The 24737-nt window shown below is 37.4% G+C and overlaps 3 protein-coding genes across 5 annotated transcripts; 1 reads left to right on the forward strand and 2 right to left on the reverse strand.

The window, feature by feature from the left end:
* The first annotated feature begins 3239 nt into the window (after positions 1 to 3239).
* On the forward strand, positions 3240 to 7959 carry LOC110757590 (receptor-like protein 2). 3 transcript variants are annotated; one of them, XM_088251402.1, is made up of 2 exons: positions 3240 to 5273; positions 7678 to 7959. In XM_088251402.1, exons 1-2 carry the CDS (start codon positions 3247 to 3249, stop codon positions 7886 to 7888), a joined length of 2238 nt encoding a protein of 745 aa, XP_088107528.1. In that variant the 5' UTR covers positions 3240 to 3246; the 3' UTR covers positions 7889 to 7959. The 3 variants fall into 3 exon arrangements, with proteins under 3 accessions (XP_088107528.1, XP_088107527.1, XP_088107526.1); XM_088251401.1 differs by having other exon boundaries at positions 3240 to 5436; positions 7826 to 7958; XM_088251400.1 differs by lacking the exon at positions 7678 to 7959 and having other exon boundaries at positions 3303 to 3493; positions 3613 to 7674.
* Positions 7960 to 9714: 1755 nt separating this feature from the next.
* APC6 (anaphase promoting complex 6) lies at positions 9715 to 17318 on the reverse strand. Its single transcript, XM_021959197.2, has 16 exons — positions 16961 to 17318; positions 16411 to 16545; positions 16022 to 16095; positions 15733 to 15772; positions 15301 to 15346; positions 14974 to 15053; positions 14625 to 14806; positions 14400 to 14525; positions 14071 to 14145; positions 13200 to 13325; positions 12312 to 12381; positions 11942 to 12024; positions 11017 to 11130; positions 10638 to 10737; positions 10374 to 10409; positions 9715 to 10007 (listed from the first exon to the last, which is right to left on the reverse strand). The coding sequence occupies exons 1-16, from the start codon at positions 17204 to 17206 to the stop codon at positions 9921 to 9923; spliced, it is 1620 nt and encodes a 539-aa protein (XP_021814889.2). The 5' UTR covers positions 17207 to 17318; the 3' UTR covers positions 9715 to 9920.
* Positions 17319 to 19926: 2608 nt separating this feature from the next.
* On the reverse strand, positions 19927 to 22984 carry LOC110757569 (ras-related protein RABA1b). The gene is made up of 2 exons (XM_021959225.2): positions 22547 to 22984; positions 19927 to 20619 (listed from the first exon to the last, which is right to left on the reverse strand). The coding sequence occupies exons 1-2, from the start codon at positions 22765 to 22767 to the stop codon at positions 20187 to 20189; spliced, it is 654 nt and encodes a 217-aa protein (XP_021814917.1). The 5' UTR covers positions 22768 to 22984; the 3' UTR covers positions 19927 to 20186.
* Positions 22985 to 24737: the final 1753 nt, after the last annotated feature.

The following is a 24737-nucleotide window of genomic DNA, read 5'->3' on the forward strand; positions in this document are numbered from 1 at the left end:
GTGCTTGACTAAATGTCTGGCTCAAGTAGTCCTCATCCAAAGTAAATGGAATGAAGAGACGTGAGTCACCCAACTAACTACGTCATCTCCGCAGAATGCTCTGGATGCACCTGGAGTCACCATCACTCCGACCTGGACTTGTCCTCCCCCAGGTTCTGTCAAGCTCAATTGTGATGGTGCTTGGGCGACAAAAGCAGGCCAAGGGGGGGTGGGGTGGGTACTTCGGGATGGCATTGGCTGCTTCCTTTGTGCTGGTGGTACAGGGGATTTACGGTGTGTGTCGGCCTTAATGGTGGAGGCGGAGGCGGTGCGAGAAGCTCTAATCCGTTGCTTGGAACTTGGGTATGATAAGGTGGTGGTGGAATCAGATTCACTTAGCTTGATTAATATGTTAAATCAGGAAACTAGCCAGGACGTGGAGATTGAAGGGATTCTTTTTGACATTATTTGTATGACTCAACAGCTTCATAAGGTGGAGTTTTTGCATACTCCGCGAACTTGTAATCAAGCTGCACATTTGGTGGCAGCTCATGTTTTTCGTTTTGGTGGCAGGCACAGCTGGGATATTGTTTGTCCTGATTGGCTGTTTAATTGCCTAGCCAAGGATGTTAACTGTTCTATTCGCTTTTAATAAATTTTCCCTATCTTTGACAAAAAAAACTAACTACGTCATCTAATCCGACAGGCCCTGTTGTCTATCTAATTTCTAATCATTTCTGTTCTTTGTTGTTGAAAATTGCTTTAGATAGAAACTCAAAAGACACGGGCAGGCCCAAAGCCAAGAAACAACAAAACTACGAGTGCAGGTTTTGTTCCATAGAATTTTAGCAGAACTACAGATGACCCTCTTAAACAAAAATTTCAGATAGTTTTCAGGTTAAATATTTTAAGATATTAAATAATCTTGTCTCAATAACTATTTTAAGATAGTGTTCCTTTTTTTTAGGTGTCGATACAAATACAAGGGGTGAGCCTATTTCTTTCCCCTTATCGGCGATAGATCCCCAATAACTCCCAATATCCTCGATATTTACCGATATTTTCTGATACCAGACAAAAAACCTAGAACTGTATCTTCAGTTTTGAAAGTAATCATAGGTCCCATCTACTGAATCAATGTCAAAAACCAAGCTCTAATACTTAGTAGCTTCTCCTTTCTTCTCTTCTCAGTCATTTCTGCTATCTTTGGCTCTTCCTCTCCTTTCTCTGGTTGCTCGGTTTCTTGTGTGTTTGATTTTATTTTTCACTTGATCTTCTATCTCTCATTTGCTTTATCATTAAGTCTGACTCTTGTAATATAATGTTATTGGGTTATGTATTAATGGGTTGGGTTGGGTTATGTTTGAATAATGTTGTCTTTGTTGTGTTAAGTCTAATTGTATTTATTTTCAAGATTTTCATCGCACATTATATATACGTACATTTCATCATATGCATATCTTATACTTGGTATATTTTGAATTTTATTTGTTCAATACATTCATTGATAATGTGCTTAATATCTATGAAAGTTTCACTTCAAAATTCCGTGTTTTTAAGCCAATATCTGTGGTTTTTGTCGATTTTCCTCGATACCAAAAACGACATCAATATATCCCCTATAATATCTGTAAATTGAAGGCCCGATAATATCTGTATCGCCGATATTTTCATCCATGGCTATACTGTTGGTGATTCTAATGTGAATGTGATATCATATCCTATATTATATTCTTAAGTCTTCATCATACCATATATTCTTCAAATTAAACTATAGACTGATAAAAACAGACTTGAGACATTTCACTCCAGTCCAAGATTCAGTTGACAGACGGTAGCCAGTGAGTCCTGATCCTATTGAACGAATTCGATATAAGCGTTCAGGTTCAGCAAATGCAATGAATATTACATAACATTAATGTTGAGATCAGGCATGGCTCTTGTCAATCTGAGGCCATGTCGGGCATGTCGTATATACGACACTTAATCAGAACAAAGTAGACCAAGCAAGCTTATAGAATTCGGGGAATTAGAACTCAGAATAAGCTCTTTTGACCAAAAATAGAACTGCTTGAAGATTGCGATATTGGATAGTATTAAATAACCCTTCAGGAAGAAGAAAAGGACGGTAATCTATGACAATCTTCAAACTTTTTCAGCGTAGTGGTTGCCTTCCACTGGGGCAAAGTGCTTGGAGTCGTCGCACATGCTTTGGAATAAGGAGATCTGATCTGATCCTCTCATCCTGCAGAAAAGCTTGTCTAAAACGGAGATAGCATTGTTTTGCTATTCCCAACCAATCACAGACTGCCACATGAAAAGTTACCACGCATGACATGCCGTAATTGACTGGTGATAGCAAAACAATGATATCCCGATTTCACACTAGTGTTTCTCGTCATGACCCCTCTTTAGGAGAAACACTTATATGAAACGGGGATAAACTATTTTGCTATTCCCGGCCAATCACGATATGCCACACGAGATAACTTTTCCACGTGGCAGACTGTGATTGGCCGGGATAACAAAATAGTGTTATCCTTGTTTCATACAAGTTTTTCTACCTCTTTAGACCTAATGTGGTCTACAATTTGGCTACATTAGTTGGAACCTCTCTCTTCGACGTATCTAGGATGGCACCATTAATGTCAAAACACCAAAAGGATTCGCAACCAATCTTTGCTTTCCCAATGTCTGCCAATCAGCCAACTACCAAAATAAATAGCCGAAAGCATCTGCAAGTACACATCATCATCACAATATGACAATATATATAAAAGGGTCATGCTAGGGAGACCAACTTGGGAGACCAACTTGGGTACCAACTCTCTAATAGAGGTGGAGCCCACCAATACAATGGGTCCCACGCTCTATTAGAGAGTTGGTATCCCAAGTTGGTCTCCCAAGTTGGTCTCCCTAGCATTTTCCTATATAAAATTAGTGCTATAGCTTGAGGACGAAACTACTTTGGAGTCAATGCTAGACTTTAAAATAACAAGGTCTTCGCTTTGGTTTCATTAGGGGAAACCTCTCTTCCACGTACATAAGGGTGTGGAAATCTCTCTTCCACGTACATAAGGGTTTGGATATTTGTGTTGTGTGGGTATGGTTGTTTGCCCAATTCTCGTTTTTCAATTTAATGATTTGCCTTTTGATTAAGATTTCATTTTCAGGCTAAAAAGAAGGAAAGAACCTTAACTTACTCATGTCTATATATATCCAAACCTGTAAGCAATGTAAACACAAGAAGAAACAAAAACTATTGCCATGAAGCCTTATAACCCAATGGCACATATCTTCCTTCCTATCCTTTTGTTCTCTTCCATTATCTCTACGAATATTCATGCATGCAACCAAATTGAGCGCAACTCTCTCCTGTCCTTCACCCTCACTCTATCTTCTTCTCCCTTAAACTGGACTTCATCAGTAAACTGTTGTCAATGGAAAGGCATCACTTGTAATCATGATGGTTGGGTCACCCATTTGCTCTTACCCTCGAAAGAGCTCAAAGGAGGTATTTTTCATTCATCATCATCACTTGGAAATCTCACACATCTCACCCACTTGAATCTCTCTCACAATTCACTTTATGGATCACTAACTGAATTGTTTTTGTCCTTGAATCGTCTTGAGATCCTTGATTTGAGCTATAATCTTCTTTCTGGAGAGCTACCACTTTATCTACCATCTAGCAATATCCAGAAACTGGATTTATCAAGCAATCACTTTCATGGAGCAATTCCATCTTCATTCTTCCAAAAAGCTTGGAGTTTGACTAGTTTCAATGTCAGCAACAATACCTTGTCGGGGTCTATCCCATCCTCTATTTGTCTCCAATCTTCTCACTTGATTAAGGTATTGGATTTTTCCTCCAATGAATTCAGCGGTAACATTTCTAGTCTGCTCAGAGAGTGTTCTGAACTGCAAAATTTTCGTGCTGGTAATAATAATCTCTCAGGTTTACTTCCAAAAGATATCTACAATGCTACAAAACTTGAAGAAATTTCATTACCTTCTAATTCACTATATGGAGCCATTAGTGATAGAATTGCCAACCTCACCAACCTCAAAATCCTTGACCTCTCCTTTAATCAATTGAGTGGCGTGCTCCCTCACCATTTTGGGAAGCTCTCCAAGTTGAAACTCATGGCTCTTGATTACAACAATCTAGAAGGTTCTTTGCCTCTGTCTTTGATGAATTGCACAAACCTTATAGAAATACATATGGCAGCCAACAACTTGGAAGGAGATATCTCCACTCTTAATTTCTCCAAACTTAGTCAACTTAGTAAGCTTGACCTACTTAGGAATCAGTTCATCGGTACCTTGCCAATAAGCCTTTACTCATGCCGGTCGCTAAAAGCAATTCGATTGAGTGCAAATCATATAGAAGGACAGATACAACCTGAGATTCTTTCATTGAAATCCTTGTCCTTACTCTCGCTTGGCGGCTTAACCAATGTCACTGGGGCAATGAAGATATTAATGCGTTGCAAGAGTCTTCAAACACTCCTCTTCTCGTATTCGTTTAAAGGCGAGGAAATGCCAGCTGATGGTGGTATGGTTGATTTTGATGGATTCCAAAATCTTCGATTTCTGAGTTTGTATTATTGTGAGTTCACTGGTCAAATGCCTCTTTGGTTATCCAAACTCAAGAATCTAGAGATCTTGATTCTGAAGGGTAGTCGAATTACAGGGCCAATTCCTAGTTCTTTGGGGACTCTTCCAAAACTCTTTTGCATAAGCTTGGCTGACAACCTAATTTCAGGTGAATTTCCAAAAGAACTTTGTGGACTGCCAAGGTTGGTGCATGAACCTACTGCAGCTCAAGTAGTAGACGATTATCTTGAATTGCCTATCTTCACTGCTGCAGACCAAAATCCAATTTTTTACCCTCACAGGTTGTCTAACTTCGCACCAACAATAGACCTATCTCTCAATCACATTAATGGCAGAATACCTTCTGAGATCGGCCAAATGCGTCTTCTCCACAAGTTGGATCTTAGCATCAACAACTTCTCCGGCAACATTCCAGACGAAATATCCAACCTAAAAAATTTAGAGAATTTGAGCCTCTCTATGAATCATTTCTCTGGACAAATCCCGTCATCATTGGCGAGCCTCAGTTTCTTAAAATCTTTTAATGTCTCATACAATGATCTCGAAGGACCAATCCCAACAAGCACTCAGCTCCAAACTTTGAATGCTTCTGAATTTGAGGGGAACTCAAAACTTTGTGGTTCTCCACTTCCAAATGAGTGTCTAAACAAGGGCATCGATGTAGATAATAAGAACCACCTAGGTTTGGACAATGAGCATCAAATTCCATGGTTTTATATTTTTGTCTCGCTAGGTTTCATTGTAGGATTTTGGGGAGTCTGTGGTTCTTTAATTATTAAGAAGACATGGAGATATGCGTATTTTCAATTCGTAGACAATATACAAGATAGGCTCTATGTGATGATGATAGTGCACATGAGAAGAAGGCTTAGAGGCTAGATTGTACTTTTATTTACACGTTCATTTTTCTTTTGCAACAAGACTCTGTATATATGTAGGGACATGTTCTCTCGCCAAACAGAACATATTCCATATAGAATATACTATAGAATAAAAAGCTGTTTTTGGAACAACAAAGTATTCATCATGCACTCATCCCAAATGAATGAAAATACATAAATCAAAGAAAGAGTGCATGATGACTATTTCGGAATGCTAATAACAATTCCATATATTATATAGCCAATGATAATTGGAAGTACTATGTGCCGTCTGGAATAAGAAAAAGGAGACATAACCTAGTCGTGTGAATTGCCCAGTATTGGTGTAGTCCCCATCTCACGATGTTACAGAATCAAGTCACTCAATTTGGCTTTCCAGGTCAGTCTAAATGTTTATGGATGCAAAGAACTGAGTGAAACGAACTTAATTTGACAGGAGGACATTACAATAATCTTCTTTGTCTCTGAAATTAAAGTTTCGGCAAGGTTCCTTACGAATGCAGGTTTTGTTCCATAGAATTTTAGCAGTACTACAGATGACTCTCTTAAGCAAAAATTTCAGATAATGTTCAGGCTAAATATTTTAAGATATAGAAAATAATCTTGTCTCAAAGAGTAAAATGAGAGAGGCTATACTGTTGGTGATTTTAATGTGAATGTGATATCATATCATATTTTAATGGTGCTGGTACAAGTGTATAACTTGTAGGATATAAAGTGTCTGCGGCTATGGCTATATGAAAGAAAGTTAACGCTCCCTCGGAACCGGTGTGCAAAGGAAATACGCTAAGACTTGTTGGAGTTGGCTCGACTAAACGAAGGAAAGAAGGAAGCAGCCCAGCATGCAGGCGCTCGAGCGGAAACTTCAGGCGCTTGAGCGGCAAAGGCATATTGGCGCAGGCGCTCGAGCGGACCTGTAGGCGCTCGAGCGGATTGCGATTTCCTGTTTGAAAACAGGTCGGTTTTTTGCCTAGTTTTGGGAGGTTTTTTAGTTTCCTATTCCTTCTATGATTGTGCTAAAGGCCTATACATATAAATAGGTACTTTAGACTAGGATTTAGAAGAGATTCAAGATATACAAACCTAGGGTGAGAGAAAAAGAGATCTAGAGAGAGAGAGATCAAAGGGAGTTCTTTATTGTAACCAAAGGGATTTTTCTCATACTAGTGAATTTTCTCGGGGATCACCAGAGAGGACATAGGCATGACGCCGAACCTCTATAAATTCTTGTGTGTTCTTGTGTGTGTTTGCTTTTGTGGTTTCATGTGCGATTTATCTTTGCGTAGCTTGTGTTGTGATTGTTGCGTAGTCCATCAACGACAAGGTCTTGGAAGTGTTTTCTCACAACAAGTGGTATCAGAGCCAGGTTGAGGCGGGCATTGGTTTATGCTCAAGTGCTCTTATAACTTTAAGAGCGGCGGTGTGTTGAAGATGGCAGGCGACAAGGACGAAGAATGTTCCGATACTAAGTCACAACGGGTATCAAGCACAAAGGTGGAGTTAAATTCATTCACCGGCAAGGAGAACTTCACGCTTTGGCAAAGAAGAATGAAGCATGTTCTTAAGCAGCAAGGTCTCAGCAAAGTTTTGGAAGGCAAGGAAAAGAAGCCGGTAACCATGACAGATGCAGAGTGGGATGACCTAGACGAGCTTGCTAGAGGATCCATCGAACAACATCTAACCGATGAGGTGTTGTGTAATGCGATGGAAGACACCGCAAAGCAAACATGGGAAAAGCTAGAAGAGATGTTTGCGTCAAAATCATTGTCCAACAAGCTTTTCTTGAAGGAAGAGCTTCACTCTCTTAAGATGGAGGAGGACGCAAGCATGATGGAGCACGTAAGCGCCTTTAATAGGTGTATTGCTGACTTGCAGAGAATGGATGAGGTTTATAAGTCGGAAGACAAGGCCGTGATGTTGTTGACATCCTTGCCACCGTCTTATAAACACTTTCGCACGACGCTTATGTTCGGGAAGGGAACCTTGAAGTATGAAGAGGTCATGCAAGACATCCTGACACATGACAGAATGGTTCAACGTTTCGATGGAGTCTCTCAAGGTGAAGGTCTTGTGGTCAGATCCAAAGCTTCGATGCTTCTGCATTTGAAGGGAACCCAAAGCTTTGTGGTGCCCCAAGTCGAAATAAGTGCGAAACAAATAACGCCACTGATGCAGATGGTAAGAACAACAAACATGCGGGCTATGGGCATCAACATCAACTTCCATGGTTTTATATTTCTTCTATTGTGCTAGGGTTCATAGTGGGATTTTGGGGAGTTTGTGGTTCTTTAATTATTAAGAAGAGATGGAGGTATGCATATTTTGGATTCATAGACAATGTACAGAATAGGCTCTATGTGATGATGACAGTGAGCATGAACAGGATGAAGAGAAGGCTTCGAGGCTAGATGTATCTTGCTGTACTTTTTGTTTGCTTTTCTTATGTGTTCGTGATGTAATAAGGGACAGTTATTATTGCGTTATATTTTTCGGATACCTTTTGCAAGCAACAAATACAACTTCAGCTACATATATATATTTTGCATGCGATTGGAAAACTCTACTGAATTTGGCCAAAATCATGAATTATTGCCATGAACCTATCGAAATTCAATTATGGGGTCAACAGCGCAACGGCTTTCATAAGCGAAACTTAACATTTTAGTGCAGAAATTGATCGTCTGGTTTTAGCCATAGAGTCTGCATGGAAAAGGAAACATACCTGCAATTAGAACCATATATGTTTTATATAACTCAAACCCTATAACCATCTAAAAAGATATATATTTCAGGCACCTCTAAGAGTGTTTGGGTATGAAGCCTTCCTACAGAACTTTTGATGCTCCATCCATCTCCATGCATGTATGACAAAGCATTATTATCATGGTCATGCATAAGTCCAATATGTTAGTTCATTCAATTTTCAATAATCCTTTTCTAATAATTATATCTTTTCAGAAAGAAAATTATTGGAAAAGTATAGAATATATACACCAATTTACAAAAATGACCTACCCCTCAAACAGAAGCTACATAAAATCAGAGGAAAAATAAAAGACACAAAATCAGGAAACTAATTATGACTAGGGAGCCCCATTAGGCACTAAAAACAGGATGAATGGGCATTGGGGTATAGGATAGGTGTCCCCAAAGGGGGTTTGTATCGACATTTGTGCCCACAAAAAAGTTTATGTTGGCACTTATAGTGTTGGGCGCCAAAAGTGTCAATACAAACCCCTTTTGTGGACACCAAAATATCCATGCTCATTGATCTTTTAGTCAGGCGAAATTATAACAATTCTAATTCTTGAAGATGTCCGACTAATTAATTAATTTAATATGACCATGCAATACACCATCATTTTTGCAAACTCATCATACCACAATCATCATTACAAACAAAGAAATTAGCAAATAAACAACCATTGTAATTAACCACACGATAAACATTTTCCAAAATCTGGCACGTGAAAGAGAGATTTCCACTATGAAACCAAAACGAAGACCAATACTTGGCCAATTCACACTCCTTTTCCTTAGTTAATAATTATCATTGGCTACAAGATGGGTGAAGTGCGCCCTCGTGAGACCATTGAGGTTTTCGCTTTGGTTTCATTAGTGGAAAATCCACATGCATTGAGGGGTTTAGAAAAATTAATTTGTGTTGTGTCATTAGGTAGCTTAGGTTGTTTGCCATCTTCATGAGACCAATGATGATTTGTCGATTAATTTATGAAGCAACACTTCTTTTAGATTCGCTTCTTCTCTATACTCTAGTTGCTCATGTATATATAAACCTGTGAACAATCTGAATTAGAGGCATTGATCCAGATAAGAACAACCGAGATGTGGACAATGGGCACCAACTTCCATGTTTTCATATTTCTGTTCTGCTAGGATTCATTGTAGGATTTTGGGGAGTCTGCTTCTTTAATTCTTAAGACGTAGAGATATGCATATTTCCAATTCGCAGACAATGAACAAGACAGTATCTGTGTGATGACGACAATGCAAATCAGCAGGATGAAGAGAAGGCTTAGAGACTAGATATATTGTTCTACTTTTTATTTCAGATTTTCAGTTTGCTTGTCTTTTTTTCCTGTGTGTTTCTGATGTAAGGCATAGCGTCTTCAGATATAATCATGTCTTCTTTTTCGGATGCGATTTCAATGCCCAACCTTTTGCAATCAACAAATACAACTCCACGAATAAACTTAAGACTTGGCCAAAATCATGAATAAACTCCCATGAACCTATTTTTCAACTATCAACTGTTGATTAATTACAGGTCCCAGCTGACATTACGTTGATACAAGAAATAAAATTAAGATATTACATCACCTAATCTAATCCAAGGCATTGGGGTATCTATTGCACATACAATACACACGCTTAAGTACGAGTATCACTAAACATAATTACGCCTAATTCCATTGAAACTCAGTTCTGTGGTCCACGAGCTTCATCTGCTAATGCCAAACTTAACATTTCAGTGCAAAAATGATCATCTGGTTGTAGCCATAGAGCCTGCTCAGGAAAATGAACAAAGGAAAACAGATTAATACCTATGCCATTATCGTACTTTCTTCCTGCAATTAGAAGAATTTCATATAACTCAAACACTATAAGCATCTGAAAAGGAGATGCACTCCAGGCCCGTCAAAGCATCTTTGGGCATGATGGCATCCTACAGAAATTTTAATGGCTCCGTGCATTTAAAGTTTATTATCATGGAGCATAAACCACATAAATATTATGAACATCACAAATTATGCAAAAATATACACAACAAAAAAAATCCTTTTAAGATTCTTAAAGCAACACATCTATTTTCCTATTCACTTAACCAGATACAGAGTCATTCAACTTTTAGGAGAGAGAATAATTACTCACTTTATGATAGTATGTAATCGCTGCAGTAAAATTATCCTGCACAACAGTGAAAACAAGAAAGAAAAGAAACATCAAGTATTGTGACCATAATGGACGGGGATGAAAGGCACATATACGCTCTTTTTCACATTTCAGTGTTTGAACACAAGCTTATAACCTGAGTATAAGCTGAGTCAGAAAGTGGGACATCAGTTTTTCACAATCCACTTCAAATGAAAGAATTCTTCTCTAATAATACATAAAGTAATTGATAACTTTAGATACCTGTAAATGGTAAGCATATGCAAGACCTGCATAAGTACTCACACTTCTGGTTGACAATGCAAGTGCTTTCTCATAGTATGAAATAGCTTCATTGTACATCCTGAGAAAGAGTAGGTTTATCTAATTAGGCCAAAGGAAATATTCTTTGTAGGAAATTAAAAGCACCAAGATAAATAGTAGACATCTATATTAAAAAGCTACAAAGAATCAAAGCAACCATACAACATTCTCTCAACCCCACAAATCAAAGATACAATAATCTCCTACTAAAAATAAAAAAATTGGAGCAGAAAAGAATTAAAGACACCGTATATCCTCAAGCCCTCAGAAGGAGCCAACAAAAGAAATGCTAGAAACTATAATCAAATAAAAGACGTACTTCAGTTTTCTGTATGCATGAGCGAGATTAACCACAGTTGGTTCCCACATTTCGCTTAAAGGGGAAGGAATTTGAGCCAAAGTTTTCTCAAACCACCACACAGCTTTGTTATACCTGTATGAAAAGACAGAGATTCATCAAAAATCACTTAGTACAAATGAGACAGGTATGGCTTAAAGGAATATTTATGACAAATGGTCAGCAAACAGAACAGTCTAAAAAGGTTAAAGAACATGCAAAAGATTCGATAATACAACCTAATAGTCCACATAAATGACAGAATATCATAAACTTCATGCTGTAGTAATATAGATGAGCTAAACAATGATTATACAACATAAGGGCCCCAAATTTTAAAAGTTCACAAGTCAAATGACACTATGCTAGTGATCACTATTTCCCTTTCTTTAAATTATCAACACTACTTACCCTTCTGGAAATCCTGTTTGGGCTAATTAGAATTTGATATGTCTATTCGCAGGCAGCTTTAATTTACCTATTCTTTCTGGATCCATCATAGGACCACTTATGAAATTTTAAGGATCGCACCCAAAAATTAACAGTGTGGGTATGATAAGAAACAACCAATTATCACCACAATCTGTTCAGCAAGCTACAACTTACATATAGTCATAAGAGAATAAATATGACAATGAGAAAAACGAAGCACTAGTCCTCCAGATAACTATACCACTTTGGGCCACTTGATTACTTATCCCACTGTTATAGCATGGTTATAGCATGGTAGAGTTATAGTAATTTGCAACAGAATATCACATTTTATTTGTTACACAAGAAAATTTTGCCCGTATGGTCCTTATTTGTAAACAATTAGAAATACATGGTCAGCCTTTTGGAATGTCATTTCAAACTTATCTCTAATATTCATTGTTTAAGGTTGCATTTTTTAGCGCGCTGTACTTACTCCTTCAAATGATAAGCAACAACACCAAGTTCATTATATACTAGTGGATCTGATGGGCAAGTGGTCTTCGCCTGCATAAAAAACTAAAAAGCAAAGAGGCAATATCAGTACTTTTATAGTATGATAAAGCAAAATACCAAGTTACAGAATCCATTGTTTTTAGGTGGGAAATGTATAATCATTTAATATAAAGAATTGTTTTTGAGACTTAATGGGTAAGAGATAAGGTAGAAACTCATGAAATAAATGTGCCACCAAAATTCAGGGCTTCCCTTGTATGATGATATAGATGTGGATTATTTCACATTTCTGGACCAAAGTCAAGATCACAAACTGCAACAAGTAAATGGTTTACAGAACTGTAAGTTACCTGCTCAGCAAGCTTAAAGCTGTTGGTTCGCATGTACTCCATCCCAATGTACAAAGTTGGTAAATGACACCTGGAATAAGAGAATATCAAGACCTGTAAAAGACAATTCATACATAATAAGAGAACTTAAACTATGGACCATTGGACAAAAGAGAGAGATGAAGTACTATACTAGGTAGGTTTGCAGCCATGATAACGACCATATAACATAAGACAATGAGTTTAACAGAGAGGCAATGAATACACCAAAGTTAGTGCTAAGATCTTTTCTTTTACTCTTGTAAAAGTTAAATTGTGGCAAAATCTGATATCTGAATGAAAAAATGAAAACATGCTTATAAATATTATACACACAAAATATGTTTCAGATCTAACTGCAAAACATGTGAAAAGTTTCATTCAAAATATTATGATTAAGATCATTAGAAATTCATTTTGAAATTTTTGAACTCTCAACACCTATACCTTTGCTGTGCTCTTATCCTTTTTCTTGTAATACATTTTCACTCCGATGCCATTAACAAATGTGCACAGGTAGGTATATATATAGAGATAGAGAGAGAGCAAGAGATAAACATAGAAATTAGGTGATGGTTCATAGTTTCATTCTTTATTGATGTTTTCTTGGTTACTCGCAAAGCAATTCTAGAAGTGGGCATGGTAGAAAAAGCATACACAAACAATACCACAAGTAACCAAGAATACAAACAATATAAAAGAGAATGATACAGATAAAGAAATATCCAAAGGTTCTCTTTAGAAAATAATCAAGCACAGGTAATGTACATGACATGATCATATATCCTTTCTTATATTTCCAAGTGGAAGAAGAAGAAGAAAATTCAAGGTAACAGAAAACCATAAGAGACCGGAAGACACATAAATTACCCTGGAAACAAACGAGCAGCAGTGCGATAAGCTGACATTGCTTGATCACCCTCTTCTTTAGCAGCATAAGCATTCCCATATCCAATCCAAGCAGGTGGAAAGGTCCCATCTAGACTGGTAGCCTTGCTATAGTATAGAGCCAAAAGAGATCAGTAATGATTCAAAATATTGCAGCACATAAGTAACAAAAATCCTTGCTACAGTTATCATTTCAAATGATTTTTAAGTATATTATGGTTCCAGATAATTGCTCCAAATGTCTGTCACCAAATGAAGGAGCAAGCAGCAGCCCATGTTCAGGCAGGACTAAATCAAATTTAAACCAGGATTTGGTCCACAGTCTAAAGTTATAAAGGGCCTATTAATAGATGAATGACACAAAGCAATGTAAATATTTGCAGTAAGATAACCAGCATAAAGATATTTAAAAATCAATGTGGTAACAACTGGTATGGGGTTAAATGAGTTTATGAGCCTAACTAAATGCAATCCCTATATAGTCCAACAGAATCCACATTAAGTAATCTAAAGCATCCATTATGACGTGAAGGCTATTTATCAGGCAACAAGGTTTTGAACTTAGTAAGAACTCCACCTTGAACAACATTTGAATATCAGGGGAAGCTGAGGGAAAAGAATGATCATAACCTAATTTCTCATATACACAACATAACTACATAACAAAGCCTTCAAAATATATAGAAAAAATAATATGTCCCAATCAAAGGATCTTAAACCAGTAAATGCAGAAACTTTAAACCACTCAATACCAAAATATCACAATTCAACATCGGAGAAAATGAGCAACTAGAAATACAGTTAAGTGTATACATTTCGTTTTTAACAGCATTACTAATCGTGATGAAGTTACCTGAAATAACGGTGTGACTCAGCATACTTTTTTATACAATAATAGTAACATCCAACGGCAAACCATGATAAGGCCCTAGCAAGAGAATAAACCTGATAAAGTAATGAACTAGATGAATTGCACAAGCAACAAAACATAGATTCTTAAAAAAATCCAAAATCAATCTTTCAAGTGGCATCTCAAATCAGAGTTACCAGATCCCCCAAACCCCTGGTAACTGCAATCCAGATTGCATGTCCACATACCATAAAATATGTGCATGCATTTATGGATGTACATTCAAATTGTACGGTAGTAACTCAATTAATAAGTGTTTCAACCACTCTCACTTTTGAGGATAGTCCTTCACTAAATTGCATGCCATAAGATAGAGCTCATTTGAATGCCCAAGTTCCATAGCAGCTGCTAGATGCACCAATGTACTCTTCAGATGGAAAGGGTCTTTTTCAAGTAGTCTGTTAAATCAAAAATGAAACACATAAATTATTGGGGGAAAATAGCATCTAATGTGTGGGTTGTTATTGTAATTTGTTCCAAACCAGTTGCCAACTTACACAGAAGTTAGCTCAAAGCATTTTTGATATTCACCACACTGATGGTAGTATTCAGCTTTGCAGGCAAGAAGGTCAGTGTTGGTTTTCAGAGTACGAAAGAAGGATGGATCAGAAGTGTTACTATTACACTTCTCTTTTTCAAGTTCTCTGAATTTTGCTTCTACAACATTTTCTTTGTCGTACTGGAAAACACAAAAAGGAGAAAGACTGATGAGAGCACAGGAAAAGATATTGTTACTTTATGTTTGTACAGTGATCTATATTAATAATAAAAAATTATTCAGATGTAAGATGTCTTCTCTATGTTCGATATTTGAAGTCTGACATATTGAAATGGCTTTCTGTTTACCTTTTTAATTAAGCATGAATAGAATGATGAGAGCCATCCATCTTCAGGACCAAATTGTAATGACGCAAGTAGACTTGCCTCTGAAACTCAGCAGCAAATCAAAAGGTTTAAGAAGGGAACCATCCCATCCTTAGTGGAATAAATTTTTTAAGAAATGCAGAGGAAACACTACAATCCAATCTATGGATCAACAAAAATATAAAAGTACCAGAAGCCTAAATTAGATTTCGGCAATTACATAGAAATAGTATCAAAATCCATGATGTTACTTACTTCAATAACAAGCACACATGATTAAAAGATAAGTATTATTTTGGTGATTCTAACCTTCCTCATATGTAAGCATGTGATTTTCAATAAGACATTCCAATGCCTGAAAAAGGAAAAAATAAAGAGATTAGAAAAATGTTTGAAGGATGACAATGAAAATGCTATAGAGCTCAACGTTTTTCCTAACGCTCTCACGTGGGTCTCTCTATTTTCCAGATGAAATTTGTTTCCCCATACAAAAATGATTCTATCTAACTTGTGAGTAATGCTTCCATAAGTGAATTACTGCAAAACCTTTAAAAAAATCAAGTGATAGAAGATTCCATTATTGTAAGCATGTTTGGAATGATAAAACAGTTTCTTAATTTGTTACTTTAGAAATTTTAATCCTTTTGTAGGGAATGCTATTTCCCCTCCCCGCTTTTGGTGGCCATAAATGTTAGAGAAGACAAGAAATTATTTTGGTAGGCTAATAGATCGAATACATACCTCATAACATAAGGGATCAGCTTTGATAGCAGCTTTGTACCTTGAAAGAATTAGAGCAAAAAGAACACGTTAAAGGATCCGTTCCAAATATATGCTTTTCTCAATAGATGTCACACCTACAGAAATCATATTATTCTCTATCCATAAGATCAACATTTAGTTTGATTTTTACAACTCGTCAAGTTAAAAACTAGAGAGGATATCATTAATTTTACCCAAAAACACACTGAAACAGACACACACCCCTTAAGACATTACATGATAAGGCCAAGTCACAGAAACAACTTACCAATGCCGGGCCTGGACACGGTTTTCCAATGCTTCATATGCCTTACCTCGTAAAAAGCATATTGCAGAAGATATCTGTTGCAAGATAGGAATAACACATTTCATGACTAGAAACTTATACAAGCATAAATGTTCAAGAGCATGAAACATGCCATCAACAATGAAAACTCAGATATTCATAGACTCCAACTGTAGATACCCAGTATGGCAAATGAATTAAGCAGATAAATACTACAATGAAACCAATTTAGAGACAAAGATAGTAGTACAATAAACCCATAGTAGTGTCTAAAGGTAGACCATTAAAAACTGTTGCCAGCCAAGTTTTCATATTGCAATGTTAACAAAGGGGTGAGGGGGAGAGAGAGAGAGAAAGAGAGAGAATCTTACATTGATCTCATGATCTTCGCCATCTTTATCCAAGTACATGATATTTGAATCCTTTGTGTCATTCAGATTCCCATGTTCATCCACTTTGGCATCGTCAAGCATTAATATGCATTGATCCCACTCCTTCAGCTCCTCCTGATTAAACACGGACATGAAAGAAATGGACTAGTCAGTCCTATTAACCTAGAAAACGACTTCATGGAGCCAAATTTAGAGCTGAAGACTGTCAATTTGTCGTAACTGTCCGAAAAGATAATGAAAAGGAAAAAAGAAAACATGTGGAGAGAGAGAGTGCGCGTGTGTGTGTGAGAAAGAGAGAGAGAGAGAGAGAGGTGAACTGAAAAGAGAGATTATTTTACTGATACAATGCGCTGAAAAGAGGGAGGTAAATCCATTTTTCGTTTCTTCTACAACCACATACCAAAGTGAAACAAAACCCAACTATGAAACCCACAACCCACAAATGGAAACCCCATAACAAGCAAAAACATTGAACTAAATCAGCAAACAAAGAGAACCCATTTCCTGATTTCAACAGCAAGAGACTTACAAGGCACTTTGCAGCGAGGTAACGAAATCGAAGGTCACGGAGAACGATCTGGGAGGCATTGAGGAGGTGGTAGGCTCGTCGATAATGGCGGCCGAGAAAGAGAGCCTGAGCCTGCATGTAGATATCAGCAGGGTCATTGGTAAAGGCAGCGACTTTATCAGCGAAGAATATGGCGGAGGAGTAGAGGTGCTTGGTCACGCAGTCCCTCACTACCCCGCGAAGCTTTTCTATCTCTTCTTCTCTCATTTTCGCCAAAAGGGGTTTGCTTTGGTCTGCTTCAATTGGAATTTGGGTTTGAGCGAGAGAGAGAGAGAGAGAGAGAGAGAGAGGGTTTTGGGGAGGGTGGGATTTGCTTGAATTGAGCGGGAGCCGGGGAGGTTTTAGAGGTACATGATGGGCTTCAGCCTATGGGTCTCATTGGCCTGGTTTGGGTCTTGTTAGGCTTTGTTTTGACCCAAAGGAAAACAAAATTGGGTTTTTTTTTTTTTTTTTGAAACACAAAAATGTGGTTGTTTAGCTTATAAAGTAATATTTCACATATGATGTTGTATATTAAGTCATCATAAATAAATAAAATGATGAAATAAAGTACGATTTTCTTATGTTATATGTCCTAATAAAAAAATTATTTACTTTTTTTTTCAAATTATACATTTTTTTATTAAAAAAAAAATACAAAAAGTGCCTAAAGACAACCACCAATTAAATAAGTAAACTACTTGAAATTTAGCCACTCAGCGTAACGCAGCCAGTTTCAAGAAGGTAAGCAAAGTGTGATTTATTTTTATTTTCATCAAAGAGAAACTTCAACGGTACAATCAAATACATCAACAAGACATCTAAAGAGATAGATTATGATTTGCCTCAATTAATGATTAAGGTTGTACGTGTGTATTGACTTTAATAGAGAACTTACAAAAAATCCTACTTGAGTAGGAAATAACAACTAAAATACATGATAACATGATAAGAACTTATCACCTATACAAAGATATCAGAAATTAGATAAGAATACAAGAATTCAATTCTAGCTACCTAGAGGGAAGTTGAGGTTCCACCCCAAAACCAATTGGCAATGGGTGGAATCTCAACTTCCTTCATGGTATTAGAGCGGGTTAGTCCACATATGAAAGCTCAACAGCCACACGTGCTTTACGTCACCCAAAATGTGTTGTCCACGTGTTAGGCTTGAAAATTCGCCACACATGCGGGGGCGTGTGAGAATGTGAAATGAAAAATGTCCCACATTAGAAAGTTTAGAAACCTAGCAATGACTTATAAGGAGTTGAACTACTCCCCCCATTGCCGATTGGTTTTAGAGTGGAACCTCAACTTCCTTCATAAAGTACCAATCTCAAGAGGGAAACAAACTAACATACTAAAAGCAAAACTAACTCGAACAAAAGCCGTACCAAAACTACTAGCCCAACACACTTCCGGCTCCACAGGAACTCGCACAACAACAGTAAGATTCGAACATCTGACCTATGAGTTTACAGTTGGTTCCAACTCATCCTTCTAACCATTGTGCTACGCTATTACATGTATGTGGTTTGTAGTCACTGGTCCTAGGTCCCAATGTCATATCATGTGTCTTAAGTCTTGGGTTCATGATTCAAGAATCACAATTCATGAATCAAGAAAAACAAGGTAGACATAAGAAATGTATCGATACTCTAGACTCATGGGGATGTATATCCACAGTGGTAGGTAAGAATCTCTACTCCGTTAGAGCATCCACAGTGGGGGGGGTGTAAATTCGGGGGTGTAAAGCCACTTTTACATTCCTTTTACACCTCCGGGGGTGTAAATACGTTTTTTTTGCTCCAGTGGGAAAAGATGTAAAAGATGTAAAGCCACTTTTTCTTCATTTTTCTTCTCCTTTCTCGGGTGGGTCCCGCCTGCAAAAGATGTAAAAATAGATGTAAGAGCATCCACAGTGGGGGGGTGTATATGGGGGTGTATGTTAAATATACACCCCGAGTCACCGGAATCGTCTCCAATGAGGAGATGTAAATTAATGTAAATATACATCACCACCATGGGGATGTAAAATAAAATGTATATTTACATCTATTTTTACATCCCTTGCAGGCGGGACCCACCTGAGAAAAGAGAAGAAAAATGAAGAAAAGTCAACATAAAAGGCTGGGACCCACGGCTACACCCCCGAATTTACACCCCCCCACTGGAGCAAAAAACATATTTACACCCCCCGGAGGTGTAAAGGGGATGTAAAAGTGGCTTTACACCCCCGAATTTACACCCCCCCGCCCCGCACTGTGAATGCTCTAAATGTACATTTTATTTTACATCTCCATGGTGGTGATGTATATTTACAACCTTTTACATCTCCCCATTAAAGACGATTCCGGTGACAAGGGGTGTATATTTAACATACACCCCCATATACACCCTCCCATTGTGGATGCTCTTAGGGTCATTGTTTCCAAGTATGGGAATCAAGTCCAAGGTTTAACTTTAATGTTTGGAGCCTTAAGTTCTTCTAGGGTTAAGTAGGTAGTAGAGTGGAATGGACGTTAATAACCTTAATTTGGTAATGCCCATTCCACTTTAATGTTTGGAGCCTTAAGTTCTTCTAGGGTTAAGTAGGTAGTAGAGTGGAATGGACATTAATAACCTTAATTTGGTAATGCCCATTCCACTATGTCGGGGGCATGAGAATGCCCATCCGTTATGCGGGTAATGCCCTTTCCATAACGATAATTTCAGATTCCATTTTAGCCAACCAAACACTACCTAATATATATTCCCTTGACTTGTTTAATGCAGACTCATCGACTAAACAAGCACATAAATGAGATGCGCAGATAACCAAAGCACCGAATCTACCTGAAACTCACACTTGAGTACTATAGAATGATCAATTTATAGCACACTTCTTCCAACTAGACTTGCAAAAGAATACTTGAATCCCCTCAATCGCATACGGTAAAGAACGAGGCTGAAGCAATCATTTCCGATATTGAAATTTATCAAATATATATCCTGGGTAAAAATAGATTTAAAAGCATAGATGATGCTGAAAGGCGATTTAAATGTGCTAATCAGCATCCACTGGATTGTTGCTAATTGTGGATAATATGAGCTAAGCTTACTCAGGGAAAAATTTCGTGTTTTGGTATCCGCTAGTTTGTATCCCTCTGAAAAATATTACACAGTACAGAGAAGCCATATTCATTCAATCAAGTTTTGTTTACCAGGCCTAGCTTGAGCAGCACCCAACTCTCTTCAAAGCAGACACATCATCCTTTATATTTATTTTCTCTCCTTTTGCTGGGACAGAAGCTGTTCCATTTTCTCCTCCTTCGACCGCCTTCTTGCTCACAATATGGTAGATTTGAGTCAGAACTTCAGCAAAGGAATTTTCCACATTCTTTGCTTCCAGTGCGGATGTTTCCATGAAGTAGAGTGACTCCTTCTCAGCATAGGACTTTCCATCTTCAGTTGAGACAGCTACAAGGTGGCGAAGATCTGATTTGTTCCCAACAAGCATCACAACAATGTTGGAATCCGTGTGGTTCCTCAATTCTTTCAGCCATCTGTCAACATTCTCAAATGTCGCATGGCGAGTAACATCATACACAAGGAGTGCACCCACAGCCCCGCGATAGTAAGCACTAGTGATAGCACGGTACCTATGAAACCAAGAAGGAAGACTTGAGCGACACGTATGATAAGCTTTGCATAAAAATAAAAACATATAACAAAGGCATCACTAAGATGGAATACCATAAGCAGACTTCATAAGCTAGTATGAAGAACTTGAATCTTCAGCTAAGGGGAAATATTTTTTTGCCAGAGTTGATTGCAAGCCACAATCTAATTATTAAAATATTGCTGGAAATTTACTATTAGCAAAAGTAGTTTGATTAATATAATGATGCTCCAAGTTTATAAAATATAAAATCAGGCTTTAATAAGTAGCACCACCAACTACAATGCCAAGAAACAAGAAAAGCAATATCCATTAACGTCTTTTTTGGGTTGGAAAGCAATACTCATGAGCTTATAGTATTCCTTTTCTGAAATAGCATATGAACTACCATAACCACCAGATAAAATGTCAACAAAGTGAGACTAATAACAAGAAGCAAATAAGCATAGTTAGCAATAGCCCTCACACTGCATCAAATCTCAGTCATATAACAAGTTGTCATTCATATGGGCCGACTCATTGCAGTTTAACCACTTCGAACTTACCACGAAAAATGAAATTGCTTATGTTTTTTATAATTGATTCCCTAGTATTGCCTCTCAACTAGTTAACACCAACAACTATGCCTGAGGATCAAATGGAAATATCAAAAGAAAAAAACACTCTGCACCCTCCAGTTTTTAGTCCTTAGATTCTCACTGTTAAATAAATGTGGACAGATGTGTTGGCTTGGTCCTGCTTCTTCTAGTCTATCCTTCTCTGTCAACCCTTAAAACCCACCCTTGTAACGTGTTGTAGCCACCACCAGAAACTCCAGTCCAGAATTAAATACCTCTCTCTTTGATTCAATGCTTAGCAAGCACTAAAGGGGAAGTTACTATTTGGCAAGTAACTCAAGGGTAACTAAATCAATTTGGTTGTGATGCTACAGTGAAGATTTGATTGACCTCAGTGGGGAAAATCAGCCATGGGTAGGGAATGTGATATGGGGAAAGGATGAAGGTGAGGTGGTAGGAGGTTCCTAGTAAAATGTTGCAGCACTAGGTGTGGTCAATTTTTTCCAATTGCCATTGTTCTATATTTGGTTGTGCATAAATCTCTCTTTTCTCCTTTCTTTTTCTTTCCTATTTTCACTGACGACTTTGTGTAAAAACTCGCATTCATAATTCATTTGCTCGGTAAGTTTTATGTGTTGTGCTAATCCCTTGTTAACTGGCATTTGATTTACATAAAAGGGCATGTCAAAAGCTTCAAAATGAAGCATTTGTTTACTTTTTTAGTAATTCAGGTCTGACACTTAATCACTGAATTCAAGAAATCTCAGTCAAAAAATAGAAAACAATTCAAGAAGATCTGCCACCGCTGAAGCTGGAACCTCCCCAATCTGCAGAGTAGTATGAAGCATTCTTTTGCCGTATCTCAAATAAAGTTAAGAACAAAGCCTTAGCACCTACCACCACAAAGATATTGTCGGCTGGGACTGACAACCATTAACACAGCTTCTCTTTTTGTTTTAGGCATGGATCTCAACTAAATTGAACAAACCAAGATCTATCTAAAACCCACCTACCATTCAAATATCAAGCAAACCATAAAGAAAATCAAGATCAACGAGCCTTTGCACTAACAAGAGAGAGCCCAAACCTTCCCAAGCACACAAATTTCAAACGGAACAAACACAGAGCAACCATAATTGAACAAATCTGAGCTAAATATAACTACATAAAACAATAAACACCCAAATCTGTCCCTGAAATTCACCAAAACCCACAAATCCATGTAATCCCAACTGCGCAAGTAACCAAATGTACCCGAAGACAGAAATCAACCTTCACAAACCCAGAGAGCAAATCGGAAAACAGGAAAGACCCAGAAGAAAAAAGGCATAGAAGAAGAAGAGAGAGGACCTTTCTTGGCCAGCAGTGTCCCAAATCTGAGCTTTGATGACCTTTCCATCAACGTTCAAGGTCCTGGTAGCGAACTCAACCCCAATGGTGGATTTGGACTCGAGGTTGAACTCATTCTTGGTGAACCTGGAGAGCAGATTGGACTTGCCCACCCCTGAGTCGCCAATCAAGACCACCTTGAAGAGATAATCATAGTCGTCATCAGCTCTGTACCCAGCCATTGTTGCAGTTTTTAACTTTTGCTGTTAAAATTAGAAAAGAGAGAGAGAAAGAGAGAGAGAGGTTTGCTGAGAGCTGGAGCTTTCGGTGCACAGTGAAGTGGGAAGTAAGAAAGTGTTTTTAATTAAAAAAAGCGCCAGAAACTTGATGACAAAGGAAGTTGTACAGTGAGGGCACCTCCATGTAAATAACATGAGCTCCTCGTTCACACCACAACAATTACTAGCGATGAAACCGGGTTGGATATTTTGATTATGTTTGTCAGACTTCAAAGAGAACAGTTGTGGATTGAATCGAATTAAATCACAATCTGCGGTTCGATGGTTTGTTTGGCCTTTTTGAAAACACGCTAAACCGGACCGCCTATGTTCATTTTCTTATTAATTATCACAACTTTTTTTTTTAATCTTGCACTTTTATATTAACCATTTAATATTTAAAATATTTTTTTTAATTATATATATATATATATATATATAGTATGTTATTTCTCTTCTTTAGTATGAAATTTTCTTGACTGTTGTTCAATTCTCGTTATGGAATTCCAATTTATATATGTAAAGTGAAATCGACCCAACTAAAATGCTCACTAATGGATTGGTTGAGGCCTAAATCGAACTAATTCGCACTGTAGTAGAATATATATATATATTATACAAGCGATATTCTACTTTAATAAAATCTAAACTACGGAAAGGGGAATTCGAACTCGAGTGCAGAATGAAGAGCACATCCGCTCTAGTCAATTTGATTAAGCCATGTATGTTATTTCTCTTCTTTACTATGAAATTTTTATTCAATTCTCGTTATGGAATTCCAACTTATATATGTAAAGTGAAATCGACCCAACTAAAATGCTCCCTAAATGGATTGGTTGAGGCCTAAATCGAACTAATTCGCATTGTAGTAGTAGATTTTTTCAGTTTGCAGATTGAGGCCTAAACCACACCATATCCACCCTTATAATTGCTCTTTTTTGTTTTTGAAAATTTTATTTTATTTTATGAAACTAATACTTCTTGTTAAGCGTATTATGTTGAGTGGTGAGGTAGATGATTTAAATTAGGCTAAAAGTCACTTTTGGTCCTTATAGTTTGGCACTTCAACTACTTTTGACCCTGTAATTTCAATTCCGTCAATTTTGATCATGTAGTTTCATATTTGTAGCAATTCAAGGACAAGTTAGTATTCCCGTCAATTTCTTTGACGGTGCAAAGGATAATTTCGTCAACCCAAAACCCTTGAGCATAAAAGCTCATGTGAAACTCTCCTAATTTCATATTAAAGCTTGAAATTGACTATTTGGGTTTAGGGTTCTTCAAAAATTGGGATTAGTAGTTGAATTTCGAGCCCTAATATGAAATGGGGAGAGTTTCAAACAAGCTTTTATGCTCAAGGGTTTTGGGTTGATGAAATTGCCCCTTGCACCGTCAAAAAACTTGTCCTTGAATTGCTACAAATACAAAACTACAATGGCAAAATTAACGGAATTGAAACTACAGGGTCAAAAGTGATTGAAGTGCCAAACTATAAGAACCAAAAGTGACTTGTACACTCTTTTTTATAAGAGCTTTTGTAAGACTAAAAGTTTTAAGGGTTAATTACTGTAGACGTCCGTGAACTATGGCCCCAGTTGCAATTGGGTCCGCGAACTAATTTTTGTGCCAATTACATCATTTAATTAGACAATTAGTTGCAATTGGGTCCTACCGTCCAATTCTGTTAATTTATCCGTTAAAATGAGGGGTAAAAGCATCCTTTCGGGTTAAATAAATAATATACAGTTTGTAAAACTGAAAAGAAAAACTAAAAAAACTGAAAAATAATAATAATAAATAAATAAATAAATAAACTTAAAAATAAAAAATCCAAATCCAAATTCCTCTCTCTCTCAGCTCTTCCTCTCTGTCTATCCCTCTCTCCTGCAACCCATTCCCCCTCCTCCTTAGTCCACCCCCTCAAAACCCAAATC

Source organism: Prunus avium, chromosome 4 (genome assembly GCF_965620075.1).
Source record: "Prunus avium chromosome 4, drPruAviu1.hap1.1, whole genome shotgun sequence".
NCBI lineage: Eukaryota > Viridiplantae > Streptophyta > Magnoliopsida > Rosales > Rosaceae > Prunus > Prunus avium.

Bases quoted from the DNA above. Each gene is read 5' to 3' on its own strand.
- LOC110757590 (XM_088251401.1), top strand. From the start codon at position 3,247: ATGAAGCCTTATAACCCAATGGCACATATCTTCCTTCCTATCCTTTTG. The intron at 5,437-7,825 runs GTGATGATGATA...GACAATGTACAG, and splicing joins ATATACAAGATAGGCTCTAT to AATAGGCTCTATGTGATGAT.
- LOC110757569 (XM_021959225.2), bottom strand. From the start codon at position 22,767: ATGGCTGGGTACAGAGCTGATGACGACTATGATTATCTCTTCAAGGTG. The intron at 20,620-22,546 runs GTCCTCTCTCTT...TTGGTTTCATAG, and splicing joins GACACTGCTGGCCAAGAAAG to GTACCGTGCTATCACTAGTG.
- APC6 (XM_021959197.2), bottom strand. From the start codon at position 17,206: ATGAGAGAAGAAGAGATAGAAAAGCTTCGCGGGGTAGTGAGGGACTGC. The intron at 14,526-14,624 runs GTAAGTTGGCAA...TTGATTTAACAG, and splicing joins TGCTTTGAGCTAACTTCTGT to ACTACTTGAAAAAGACCCTT. The intron at 10,738-11,016 runs GTACGTCTTTTA...ACTCTTTCTCAG, and splicing joins CATGCATACAGAAAACTGAA to GATGTACAATGAAGCTATTT.